We start from the raw sequence: 13859 nt of genomic DNA, 5'->3' as shown, positions 1-13859 counted from the left end.
GGACAAGCACCCCAGCTCCCCCACCTTTGCAGGGGTGCCTTTAGGCATGCGCCCTGCACGGCTATCCCAGGCGCCCAGAGGGGTGAAGGTCAGTAGCCCTGTTGGGTAACACACCCTTTCCTACCTCCTGACCTTCCCTGACTCACTGCCCCGCTCCTGAGCAAGGTGTCCTGGAGTCACTTCCTAAAGCAACAGCCCGCACTTGAATCCCGGTCTCGGAGGAACCCAAGTAGAGACAGAAAGTTACTTAACCTCTTGGACCTCAATTCCTCTGGACAGCAAGATTCAACGAGTTAACAGAGGAGATAAAGCGCTCACAACCAGGTCTAGCAGTTGTTTATTTAATAAGTGGGGGGGGGGCGGGGAAGGAGATAAAGAGCCTTTATTTATACAAAACTCCACGCCCTCCTGCTCCACCCTCCCCAGCCTAGACAAATACCAGGTGATAAAACAATCTTTGAGATGCAAACAAGCATTACTCAACCTGAGGGGTAGGTCAATGTACATGCCTAGTGCACCTGGTGTGGTCCTTCTGGAACGCCCAGCACGTCTGGATCACCGGACCGGAGCCACTCCCTTTGTCTGGAGTCTCCGTGGCTGCCAGCAAGCAACCACGGGGGCACAGAGCAGCCCCGAGGTGTTTACTCTGGGGATCCCGTGCTTCACAGGAGTCCCCAGTCTTACGGTCGTGTGGGAACCTGATGGCAACTCGTCATGGCTTGGCGATCGCAATCTTCCGTGTCCTTTGGTGTCTGTTGCCTGCATTTGACGAAGCACGCCCTCCCCACTCCAGCCCAGATCCCAACTCCAGTGTCAACCCAAGGGAGGTCTGTTGAATGAACGGGCATCTCTGGCCAAATGAGCACCCTTCCCGAACTTCAATGTCCCATCCATTTCCCAAGGCTTCCCAAATCCTTCCCCTGTTGGCTTGGTTAGTTGCCGGGCTTGGCGTCCAATCCACAGGGAGCAGCAGCTAATCCCAGGGCTGGGCAAGACATGGTGGAAAAAGCAGGCCTGGGGGGGGGGGGGCGGGGCATGGCAGGGACAGCACCCTGGACAAGCTGGGGACCGATGAAGTGGCCAATGGCTGGTGCACAAGCCAAGGGGCCCAAGGAACTCCCGATCTCTGAATCTGCCTCGACCCCATGCCATACACTCCCATGGGATGTGCTGAGCCCAGGCCAAGGCTGGGAGATGGGGGGCGGGGGGTCCGGTCTCTGTACCCCCGCGTCAGACCACCTCACCACTTCATACCGGGGTTTTCCAAGTCTTTTGCAAATCTTCCAGCCCAGCCACCTTCCGGGGGAGGCAGGGGAGGCCTGTTGCAGGCCTGGCTAAGGCCCTCCCCTGTGACGGCGGCGAGGGGAGGACACACCTAAGAAGCGCTGATGCACATGGGCTCTGTGGAGAGCACGGCCACCTCTACGGGGGTCTGGCTTGAGCTCTGCGCATTGCTGGGGGCAGGCTGGAAGGACAGGGAGGGCTTGCCCTCCTCTGAGACGCCCAAGGGGGCCAGGGAAGCTGGAGAGAGGCTGGCCTCCAGGGGAGCGCCCCCTGGCAGGGTGTCTGGGGCCCGCAGGGGGCTCACCAGGGGCGAGGACCTGTCTCTGCAGCAGCCACAGCAGGGGCTGGGCACCATGTGGGCCTTGCCACGTTCCTCCTGGCCGTGCCACTGCTTCAGGTGGCCACACAGGTGGCAGGTGAGGGCTGAGTAGACGATGCTGCCGGCCAAGTCGTCCCTGAGGGCGTCTGTGGCCTGCTCCGGGGCCAGCAGGGCCTTGTGGCTGTCCCCTTCCTTCCCCACCGGCTCCACACCCAGGTGCCCTGGGGCGCTGCCTGCGAGGAGCGAGGCCCGAGGGCTGCGCGCTGGCTCCGTGTCCAGTCCGAAGGTGAACAGGGGGACGGGGGCGGGGGCCCCAGGGCCGCCAGGAGGGAGGCTCTGGAAGGGTTTGTAGCCCCCCTCCCCACAGCTGGCCTCATCCCCAGATGTCCCCGGGAGCAGGCTGGAGAAGGCCTTGTACCCCGCTTCCCCGGAAGGGCCGGAGCCCGCCACCCCGGCGTCGGGGGCGCAGGCCTGCTGCACGGCGCACGCGAACTCCCGGTAGCCGCTGCCGGGGCCCGGGCCGGGGGCCGGGGCCTCCCGATGCTGGAGGACACTCTGGCGCAGAATCTGTTCCCAGCTTTCTGGCTCAGGCCGGGGGGCGGAGGGGATGCCGGGGTCCGCTTCCCTGGGGCGTTCGGCCGGCTCTGTGTCGCAGTCACCCTCCCCGGGGGCTGCGGACTGGCCCAGGAGGCTGCCGAAGCTGCGGTACGCGGGGTTGTCTGTGACGACAGGGGGCATCTCCATGAAAGCCGGGCTGGCCAGCCTCGGGGTCGGAGAGGCCCAAGGAGTGGACTCGGGGTGCAGAGGCTGGGGCCCGGCACCCGGGAACTCAGCCCAGGGCATCTGAGCACACTCACTTCCTAGAGGAGGAGGAAGGCAGGACTCCTCCAAACCCTGTGGGCAAAAGCCCCCAGGCTCCCCCCCGAGAAGGTCCAGGAAGAGGCTTTCTGTCAGCCGGGCTGCGATGTCCTCCCTGCCCTCCTGGAAGCTGCCCCCGCTGCCCTCGGGCGATGGGCAGAAGCTTCTTTTATCTTCCTCCATCTCCTCCTCCTCCTCATTCTCCACCCGGGCCTCAAAGAGCTCGACACGCTGCACCACGCTGATGCTCTCTGGCCAGAGGATCATCTTGCTGACCTCCACAGGGCACCATGCTGATTTTCCAGGAGCCTGGAAAGGCGCGTTTCTGGCAGTCTTGGAGGACTCCTCATCCCTGTCCATGCCGTGCTCCAGTAAACAGGGCAGGAGCTTGGTAAGACAGGTCTTCCAGTGTCTTCGAGAGCAGAGAAAAGTTTGGTCAGGATTCATTTTCTCCGCTGGAAAAACTCCTATTCACCCTTCAAAGCTTGGCTCTGAAACCATCCCGGACTGATGTCTATCTATTGCAGACATGCCTCCTGACTTCATAATCAATAATCTATAGGTCTATCTCCACTACCACACTGGGAGCTCCTTGAAGGCAGGGCCTGTGTTTTATTTTGGGATTTCTGGAGGCCGCACATAACCTGGCAGCTAACAGAAAATCAGTCTACTGAATAAGGAAAAGTCTCTGTCAGGGACGATGATATTTAAAATACTTATCAATTTAAAATATTTATCAATACCACAGCATAAGTAATGACTGTGGCCGCGGGGTCCCAGGCTGGAGCCGTGTGAGGGGGGAGCTAGAGGTGATGGAGGTGTTGGGAGGCCAGGGTGATGATCAGATACTCAAGGATTCAAGATGGCGGCTATCTGCCAACCAGTATGTAATTATGCCAACATTATAACCACTGTCCAGCTTTTAACCTCTATCAGCCTTGCTCAGGCCAGACTGACATTTCCAAGGGGGTTCAGCATGGGCCTGAGCCCGCCCCCAGTGAAACTCAGGGGGCTTAGCCACCATGCCCGCCTCCCCAGACCACCCCTCCTCCTGCCACCCCTCAAAGCCCAATGTCAGAGGACAAGTGCTGAATGCTAAGGAGGCAAAGGCAGACGTGGAGGGAGGGTGTGACCCCACTCTTAAGGTGGGCCCACTGCCCCAATTCCAACCCCTTCCAAATCCACATAGGCTGTGACCCAAGTTCATATACATACGGGCACTTAGCTGGTTCCTGGCCTCGGGACCGCTTCCCCCACAGTGACACCTAAAATACGGAGACAGCCAATGAAACAGGGTGGAGAGGCCTTGCAGCCCAGCTTGGCACACAGCAATGCTCAGTGAGCGTTTGCTGCAAAAAGGTGGTAAGGCTTGACATCACACCAGCCGGAGGTCCAATCGGGTCACTTCAGCTCTCTGAGCCTCAGCGTCCTGGGAATCAATGATACTGCTCTGATACTAAGCTGCTGGGGCTGATGGTAAAAATGGCCACCGTCCTCTGGAGCTCTTCCCACCCCTTGAATCTGGCCTCACCAGGCGACTCGCTTTGACCAAGAGAATGCCTTGGAAGCGACACTGGGCCAGCCAGCTCGGGGATGACAGACACGGCTTAGTCACCCCCACGCCCCAGGTGAGAGGCAGTCGACTTCCGGATCTGTGAGTGAGGCCCCTGGGAAGGGGCCAGGCCCAGATCCCTCTACCCACACCAGCACATGGAGCCCAGACTGCCCACCTGCACAAGCAAGGGCTAAATCGATGGTTGTTGTTTTGACTCTCCAAATTGTGGGCTGATTTGTGACACAGCAAAGCTAACTGACACACGAACAGCACTTACTGTGGGCAGGACCCCGTAATATATATTTTATATGCATCGTCTCGATGAATTCCAACATCAGGTAGGTAGACGCTACTACAGCCCACAGGAGGGAAACTGAGGCTCAGAGAAGTGAAGCAACTTGCCCAGGTCCACACTGCAGGTAAGTGGCAGAGCTGGGGTTCAAAGCCAGCACCTGTGGACTCCAGAGCCACTCGGGAGAACTGAGGACACTCGGCTGTTCTGTTCTAGACAGGGCCTATATCCCCCCTTCCCTCCCTCCTAGAGAACCCCGATATTGCCCAAGGAAACCCCACATGGTCATCTCGTTGGAGAAGCTGACCCACCCCTAGCTCGGGGGTGGCCACGTGGCTGGTCTCCAGGAATTCCCACCCCCTTACCAGTGAATGCTCTAAGGGACAGGCATGGGGCACCATTTAGCCCAATGAGAATCGAGGAGAGATTTGCTGGTGCGTTGGGGGCAGTTTTCTGCTCATAAGGGGAAGATACAGGAAGCCTGTCCCCCTCTCCCTCAACTTGTGGCTTCCTGCCCTGGTACAGACACCTCTTCAGGAGATGACACGGAGGTGACCTCACGGGTCACCTCTTCCCAAGGGAGGTAAGAAACCAAGTGACCGACCCAGAGGAGCCCGCTCCGGCTGAAAGAGTAGCCATGGGAGCCAAGGGGCAGGGAACGAAGGCCTCTGGGCTCCTAGTGACCACACAGAAGCTGCTGAAACCCTGGAACCTTCCTGACTTCCCGTGGGCAGTTCCAAAAGCCACCCGAGATCCTTAACATCCCAGCCACTTTGACTCCTATCTCCTGCCGCACTCTCTGAAGCATCCTCCCCAGCCCATGCTCCTACCTGGGAGTCCTGGATGACTATGGCCACTAGGGGGCTGTGGGCTGGGTTGGGAATCTGGTCCCACCATCCTTTCTTAATCCTGAAAAAGAAAAGGAAGAGGTATTGGATGTCATGGCCAGGCTGGTGCTCCTTCCATGATGGGGTCAGAGACCACGCTGAGTGGTTCTCAGATGTCTTGCCCTAAACCCATTCTACAGAGGAAGAAACTGAGGCCCAGAAGGGAAGTGACCGCTGGACTGTGGGCAGAACGGCCAGGTTTGTGCTCTGGGAGGATGGGTTTCCTGACGTGGCCACCTCTGTCCTCAGTGGGAACAAGCCCCGGGGAATTAGGAGAAACCCAAGCGGCAGAGAGAGAATTCTGGGTTTCCCCAGCAGCGATGGTCTGAGAAGCCGAGGAGACCCAGAGAATCTGCCCGGGTCTGTCTGGAGCCATAGAGTGTCGGTGCTGGGAGGGGAGGGTCTCCGATCGCCTCTGACTGGTCCTCATCCACGCCACTCGGTCAGGCAGCGTGCATTTACTGAGCACCTACTATGTGCCACTCATTGGGCCAGGGCGTTGGGAACACAACAGTGAACAAGACAGACAAAATCCCTGCCCTTGCAGAACTGACCTTCTAGAAGAGACAAGACATCAGTCATAGCTACTTAAGTGTCATGAATAAAAATAAAGACGACGGGGAAGAGGGGGGAATGGAGAGTGTGATCCAAAAAGGCCTCTCTGAGGAGGTGACTTCTGAGCGGCGACTGAAGGTGGAGTGGGAGCCACAGAGATGCCCGGGGAAAGGGCCTTCCTGGCAGGAGGGGGGACAGGCGAGGGGGAAACTGAGGCTCAGTGAAGGGGAGACGACCAGCCCGGGGTCACGCAGAACCATTAGTGACAAGACACAAAGAGGGGAGCCTCTTCGCTGTGCGGCTGCCAAGTGCAAGACGCCTTCCCTCAGTCAATCCCCAGCCATCGCTAAGCCTTACAGGGTAAGCCAGGGCTCGCTAGACCCATTTCAGAGATGGAAGGGCTGAGGCCGTGAGACACCAGGATTCCAAGGGCCTGAGCTCACTGGAAACAAGGCTCCTCTACCCTCCCCACCCACTGTGATCCAGGACTCTCTTGGGACTCTTAGGACTCATGAAATACGCTCCTTCAACCTGCAAAGAGGGACCGAAGATGCACAGAGGGTCAAGCCTCTCACTGGCCACAAAGCTACCGAGCTCCAAGGCCAGGATCTGAACCCAGATCTCCAGACTCTGTCGGGGCAACTGTCTAGAGCATTCCTCTGTCTACTACCACGTACCCCTTGTGTGTGGACCACACCCTGGATACCCAGGGTGACACATCTCCCTTCTGCCGGTGGAAGGTCTTTCCCCAGCTCATTCTCCCCCATTAGGCCTCAGCTCAAAGGGGCCTGCCTGGCCTCCCCATCCAACACAGCACCCCGAACATTTCTCCCCTTCGCCCTGGTAAATTCCCTTCAGCACATGGGTTGCTATGGAAACCAGCTGTGGTTACTGGTTGACTTGGCGTCTTCTGTCTCCCCACAAGGAGCACAGGGTCCTGGTCAGCCTTGCTCTCGGCTGTTGCCTCATGCCCAGCACATAGTAGCTGCTCAATAAATACTTATTGTTGAGCAAAGGAACCGGAAGCTGACAGGTCAGAGGGGGCTTCCTACCCACCGCACACCCCAGGGTGGCCGGCTTGGTGGCATCCCATGCCGAAGCCCAGGACTCACTTGATGATGCTGATGTAGCAGGACAGGCAGATGGTCAGGATGACAACGCAGGAGATGCTGACGCCAAGCGGCAGGTGCTGCTCCCAGGGCTCATAGTCTGGAATGGGAGGGAAGCCGTGAGACTGCATCATGCGGGGTACCGCCTGCTCTCTGCCTCCCAGAGCCGGAGACCGAAGCCTCGGGAAAGGGTCGTCCGAGACCCTGCGTGAGTTGGCCACCACCAAGCCCTCCCGCCTCATCCCCTCCTTCTGAGTCCTTGTCACACGGCCGCCTCGCTGTCCCCTGCTCCTCCAAAGCTCGGTGCCAGCCAGGATCTTGAACTTCCTGTTCTCTCTTCCCTGAAGCCCAGAGGTCAAGAGCAGTGACTCTGGAGCTGGACTACTGGAGTTCAAAGCCTGACCCTGTCATATCCTTGCTGGTGACCCAGCTTCTCCGTGCCTCGTCTGTACACTGGGGTTAACAGACCGCTGCGTCACAGGGCTGTCGTGGGGATTACACGACGTAATACACAGAGCACTCAGCACAGGGCTCGCCCATCCGGGAGCTCTTGCTGGGGTCCGTGCACAGCTGCCTCCTTCTCGTTCATGCCACGGTCACCTGCTCCAAAAAGTTCCCTCACGCCCTCTCTCCTGCTGTCCCCTCCCATCCCCCCGTGCCCTTGCCCCGCTTTATTTTCTCTCCAGACCTACTGTCACCTGGATCGAGATCTCTCTGATTTGTTTTTCTGTTTACTTGTTTATTTTCTGTCTCCCCTCCAGAACGTCAATCCCACAAGATCAGGGGTTTTTGTCTGTTTTGTTCACCGCTGGTTCCCTGGGGTCGAGCCCCGGGCCAGGCATGCAGCAGGGGCTCAATACACATTTGTGGAAATAACGAATGAGCGTCCAGCCCATCGTATATGTTCCATACAAGCCATTTCTCTCCCTTTGTCTTCCCTTCCCCAGGTCAATGGTAGAATCAAATCAGGGTGATGCAACTCTGCCCAGCACTTACCGTGTGCTTGGCGCTGTGCTGGGCACCAGAGGTATAGACAGAGTAGATTAGATCCTACCTACGGAGCTGGCAGCCCACAGACGGGTCAAAGACAACCATGGGACAAGATGAGCAATGCGGAGAGGGGCGTGGGGGCATTTGGTTGGGGTACCCATCAACGGCCACTGTGCCCAGCACTTTGAAGACCCCTTCTCTCAGTGAATCTTGACAACAGCCCCTATTCCTCCTGCATGGTGTAGACGGTGCCTGAGGCAGCGCCCCCTACCCCATAGCTACCCCCCCTTTTCTTTGCCAGGTAGGGAGCAATGTGCCCACCCTGAAGTTTGGGCCAGTCATGATTATCCTCTTCTCTTTTCCAGGAAGCTTCCAGCTTCCCTTGCAGCTGGGAGAGGCTCTGTGACAGTCCTGGCCAATGAGATGCAAGGGGGAGTCCGCTAGGGAAGCTTCCGGTAAGATTTTTCCTTCCTGATAGAAGAAAGAGATGCACCAGGTGCACTTGCTTGTGGCAGCCTTTCATTTCTTTTCGTCCCTGGGGCAGGAGGGCGTGTACCTTGGGGCCATGGGGTAACAAGTCAAAGGATAAAACGCTCCCATGCTAAGGAGGGAAAGAGGGAAACAAGACAAGCCACTGGGGTGACACCACTGAGCTGCTGTATAAACTAGGGAAGGTCCCCTTGTAAGACTTCTCATTATATGAGATAATTCAATGTTTCTGTTGCAAAAAGTCACGAGGGACAGCGTTGTTGCAAACAGCAGCTGGGGGATGCAGCTACCGAGTGAGGAACTACATGTCCCAGAATCCCTTGCAGCTATGTGTGGCCATGTCACCGGTTCCACCAAGAAAATCTGAGAGGAAGTGGTGTGTGTCACTTCTGGGCTCGGGATTTTTAAGAAGCAGGTCTGGTTTCAGCCCCTTCTGCTGGCTGGATGCAGGTGATGGTAGGGCCCTAGAACAGGGATTCTTAACTTGGGGGTTCATGGATCTCCAACAAGGCTTCTGATAGAATTTGGGGGTCTGGGAACTTGATGGGAAAGAAATAACCTCTTTATTTTCACTAGGTTCTGATACCTCGCATTTCCTCCCATTAGGGATGGAGAGAGCAAAGCACCATAGTAATAGCATCAGCCACAAAGCACCAACAGAAATCAACAAGATATCATTTACGCTCACCTAATTCTGAAATGACAGTATTTAAATAGGAGAAGTACCACTAGATCTTGTTTTTACAGTGCTAATAAAGAAAACCTGTATTCGTAGACAACAAACATATTTTAAAACATTTTTATAACCTCATTTCAATAAAGTTAGTTTCCCCTGTAATCCTACATATTTTATTTTTTACATTTGAAAAAGAGTATTCTGAGGTGGGGTCCGCAGAGTCCACTCACCGGACTGCCAAAGGGGTCCATGATACACAAGGGTTAAGAATCTTTGTCCTAGGGAATGAGGGAACCCCAGGGAGGAAAACCACCCACAAACCAGCTAAGTTCATGCCGGACGGTTACATTTCTACGGTGTTTCTACTAGAACGTGTGAGCTCATCTGTTACTGCAGCCCAGCCTACCTACCCTGACCAGTACACCAGGTCAGTCAGTAATCCTGTTACCCGAGGTTCGAGGCACTCGATGTGATGGAAACGCGGACGCTCAGCCAGAGGACGTGTCTGGCCACGGAATAAAAGTGCCGAGCAGATGTTCCACCTGCCCACGCCTCCCTGTGGACACTCACAGTTAAGCCACGTTGTGCTCGGGCTCCACTCACTCCACGTGCTGTTGTAGCTCTGAGCCCAGGCCCTCACTCGAGCGCTGTAGGAAGCTCCAGACTTGAGGGTGCTGGCCGCCACGCGGAGGGTGGGCCCCATGTAGGTCACATTATAGACTTTGAACTGGTAGAGGAAAGGGACACGTTAGGGCACCAGCTTGTGGGAAAAGGACATCCCAGCTCCCACCCCGGCTGCCGTCTCCTTAGCTGAGCCCACAGTGTTTAAGAGCCACCAGCCTGGGCATCTGGTTATTCCTCTGATTTAGGCCTTTTGTTTCACCACAACTGCGACCAGAGTCAAGCGAGAGGAGTCAGGGAATTGGCCCTCACCCCGCTCCCCACCTGCCCCCGCCTGGCTCCCTGATGAGCCAGGCAACATTACTGGGGCAAGCCGAGTTTTAGTTTTCTCATCTGTAAAATGAGGGTAAGAGTCCCTACTGCCACTTTCTAGCTGTGGGACCCTAGGGAAGTGACATAACCTCTCTAGACCTTGGTATGTTCCTTCTGCAAGATGGTGATAACAGAAGTCCATACCCCCCACAGGGTTGTTGTGAGGGTTAATATGGGTAAGCATGGAGGACAGGGCCTGGCATGCAGGAAGCATGACAGAGACCTTTCTAGAGCACAGAAAAGGTCACCGTGTCCCCCTCTCTCCTCCGTGGGCTCTCTGGAGCCTTCATACTCAAGACCAAACCCTGGCCTAGAATCTCAGCCCTGCTCCCACTGCTGGGAAGGGACTTCTAAGACCTGTCATTCAGTGAAAAAGGTAAATGAAAATTAGTAAGTGTTGTCTGCCACACAAACACACTTACACACACACATACACACACACACACACACAAAAGAAGACAGACTCTAGGATGGCCCCCTGATCCCCACTTTGTATCTCACGCTGTGTAATCCCCTCTTCTTGAGTGTGGGCGGGGCTTGTGACCTGCTCCTATTCAACAGAATGAGGCAAAGGCGGTGGGTAGGTAGGGACCACGTGCATGGGGTTATATCACGTAAGGCTATAATTCCAACTAGCTAGGAGATGCTCTCTCCTCTGCTGGTTTTGAGTCGACAACAGGAAAGGAACTGAGGGCAGCCTCCCACCAAGGGCCAGCGAGAACCTGCGGCCCCCAGTCCAGCAGCCTGCAAGGAACAATGCCGCCAACATCACAGTTGGCACTCGGGAGAGGTCTTTCCCCAGTCGAGCCTCAGATGAGACCACAGCTGCAGCCGAGTCCTTTCATACCATCTGAATTTTTTACTACATCTAAGTATTACTTTTATTTAAAAAACAACTTTAAAAAATGAAATAGGGTGCCTGGGTGGCTTAGTCGTTAAGCGTCTGCCTTCGGCTCAGGTCATGATCCCAGGGTCCTGGGATCAGTCCCACATCGGGCTCCCTGCTCTGCGGGAAGCCTGCTTCTCCCTCTCCCACTCCCCCTGCTTGTGTTCCTGCTCTCGCTATGTCTCTCTCTGTCAAAAAAATAAATAAAATCTTCAAAAAAAAAAAATGAAATAAAATCTGTGTTCCAGATCGATTCTGATGGCATGGGAGTAGCCCGAATCCTCTGCCCGGGGATCATCTCTCCCTGCCAGGCCCAACCCTTTGCAGCTGTACTTCTGCTTGCAGGTTGGAAGTGCATTTGGAGAAACGGGTCTGGTGTAAAGTGAGCCGAGGGGAGGTGTTGCAAAGAAGCCCGACAGGTCGCTGGAGAGACTGGAGGGCAGCTGAGGTTCCCAGTGGAGCTGAAGCTAGGGAGGGGGTTGAGGGAGGAAACGAGGGCAGGAAGATGAGGACACTCACTCTTCTCTTTCTAAATATGAGTAAGCAGGAATGAACAGCTGGACCTAGTTCTCCAAAGGAATCGTACACCCTGGAGAGGAGTAGGGGATTGGGAGATGTTTTACTAAGAAACGGAAGAGAAACTGGAGCTACCAAGGAACGACTTGTAGCTTGTGTTTCAACAGAGAGGCCAGGTGTTTGGGAGGCCACCCCTGAGACAAAGATCCAAGGCGGGAGAAAGAGCACAGACTCCAGAGTTCAAATCCTGGCTCCCGACCCCTGCTCTGCCATTTCCAGCAACCCTGGGCAAGTCAGTCCCTGTCTCCGTGCCTCAGTTTCCTTGTCATTAAAGTGGAGAGACCAGCACCCTCCCACCTGCTGGACTTTTGCAGCCAACAGTGATCTGGGTTGGGCTTAGCACATTTCAGGCACGCAGGAAATGGGAACCATTATGACCACGAGCGTGGCATTCATGACCCTGCACACACCACCACATCCCCATACTCCTCAAGAGATGCCATGCATCTTCATACCTCCAAGCCTTTGCTCATGTGGTTCCCTCCACGCAGCCTACCCTTCCCTTCCTTCCCTATCTAGAAAACTCTTATACACCCTTCAACACCCAGGCCGAAACTCCACCTTCATTATGGAATCTTGCCCAGAAATCATCCAGGACCCTGAGTAGCTTTATCCCTCAAATCCCAGAGGAAACTTCTAAGATGTCCCCTTAGAACTGATCCCACCCATGGAATGTACAGCGTGGAGACTACAGGGAACCTTCTGGCTCCAGTTCCAGGACTAATCCTCATTGGTCAAGACCAGTTGCAGCCATTCCATTCCCTAGCCTATGACTGATTAGAGAGGAGCATGTGACCAGCTCTGGCCAGTGACCAATGAGGGGAATTCTATAGGTTGGGTCTGTCCCTGGGGAAGGGAGGGAAAGGTGAGGGGTGTCTCAATAGCTTCTGCCCCACCAACAAGAGAAGCTGGACCCAGAATTCGGAGGCCCTGCGCAGCCCTGGGCATGTATATGACGACTGAGTCACGGCCTGGGTACGGATTAATTTTCCCTGCTGGCTGGAGTCTGGGGCCAGATCCCAAACCTTACTGCGTCTGAGCCAGCCCTGTCCCTGTTTTTCCTTCCCCGGAGTTTCCTCTGGGGAGCCACCCCTTCCTCATTCTCCACCCATCTGGCTTGGGTGGAGCTGACCCCACCTGCAGGTCCAGGGGTAGGCACGTGACTCACCTCTGGCCAATCAGAGCACAGCACCAGCACCCTCTTTCCTGCCCACAGCCTGGGCCAGGTTCAGAGATTTGCATGGGACCCAAACAAGGCAACTTGGCATTGGCCCCAGAACTTTTACTGGGTCTCTCGGGAAAGAAAAACCTTTCCCACTGTGGCTTGAGCAGGTAGCTGGCATGTAGCATGGAGCTGCTGGTGGATACACTGGCTACTTCATGAGGGAAGAGCCTACCCAAAAATGAAGCCAGTACAGAACAGAGGAGGGGCCAAGGGCGGGATAGATTCCCGGAACCTGGAGCCAGCCACAATAAGCAAATAAGGAACATTGCTTTGGATCCTAGAGGTCACACCCTTCTCTCCCCTCTTAATAAGCCTTGCACTTCCCAGAACATGGGGAGGGGATTTCGCTACAAAATGGAGCCTGCCTCTGTCTTTGGCATCTCTGTCTTTGGCGTCTGTGCGACCCCTCCCAATGCTTTCTGGGCCTCCGCTGTGAGAACCCCACTGCCCCATTCCCGCTCCCACCCCACACCGTGGCCCCATGGCCCTGTGCCAGGTGGGAAACCACACCTGAGCCCGAGAGCTATGAATCAACACCCATGCCCTCCCTGGCTGAGGGAGGAAGACAGGAAGCAGCCAGAGGCTGATGTGGGAGTTTAAGACGTGTGCAGCCTGCTTCTTGGCAGCAGAAGCCAGGCCAGCCTGGGTCCCAGGACACTGGGCGTGCCTCAGAGGAGGCCCTTGGCGAGTCTGACGTAGCCACTTCTAGACCAAGGTGTGGGAGGGCAAGGCAGATGGGCTTTCCGAGGCCTGTGGCACTCGGGAGAGAAGGAGAACAATGTTGACGACACACTGGGTGCCCAGCACACAGTCGGCACCCTCGGTAGCCCCTGGAGTAGGTACTCTTGCTAGGCCCATGTTACAGATGAGACAACTGAGGCACGAGGAGGTTACATGACATGACCAGGTCATGCAGCTGATGAGTGCAAGCAGATGCTGTCCCTCCCCTGGGAATGTGTGAGGGGGAAATGGCAGCAAATGAGCTCCATCCCCACTGGAAACTAAAAAGGAAGGGAGCCAAGACCCCTGCTGCGTACAGCCCCTGCTAGCATTTACTGGATAGTTTGCTGCCCATCAGTTCTCCCTTTTAAAAACCTGTCACCTTGGGGCGCCTGGGCGGCTCAGTCGGTTAAGCGACTGCCTTCGGCTCAGGTCATGATCCTGG

General features: G+C 55.9%; 1 protein-coding gene across 3 annotated transcripts; it reads right to left on the bottom strand.

Moving 5' to 3' along the window:
* Positions 1 to 327: 327 nt before the first annotated feature.
* LOC110589743 (interleukin-4 receptor subunit alpha) lies at positions 328 to 9737 on the bottom strand. 3 transcript variants are annotated; one of them, XM_044912178.1, is made up of 5 exons: positions 9585 to 9737; positions 6863 to 6959; positions 5139 to 5217; positions 3677 to 3726; positions 328 to 2873 (listed from the first exon to the last, which is right to left on the bottom strand). In XM_044912178.1, the coding sequence occupies exons 1-5, from the start codon at positions 9715 to 9717 to the stop codon at positions 1376 to 1378; spliced, it is 1857 nt and encodes a 618-aa protein (XP_044768113.1). In that variant the 5' UTR covers positions 9718 to 9737; the 3' UTR covers positions 328 to 1375. The 3 variants fall into 3 exon arrangements, with proteins under 3 accessions (XP_044768113.1, XP_044768114.1, XP_044768112.1); XM_044912179.1 differs by having other exon boundaries at positions 9618 to 9737; XM_044912177.1 differs by lacking the exon at positions 9585 to 9737 and having other exon boundaries at positions 6863 to 7207.
* Positions 9738 to 13859: the final 4122 nt, after the last annotated feature.

The sequence above is a fragment of the Neomonachus schauinslandi genome, unplaced genomic scaffold, assembly GCF_002201575.2.
Source record: "Neomonachus schauinslandi unplaced genomic scaffold, ASM220157v2 HiC_scaffold_267, whole genome shotgun sequence".
Lineage (NCBI taxonomy): Eukaryota > Metazoa > Chordata > Mammalia > Carnivora > Phocidae > Neomonachus > Neomonachus schauinslandi.
Note: the sequence above shows the minus strand (reverse complement) of the source record. Positions and strands in the feature narration are given on the sequence as shown.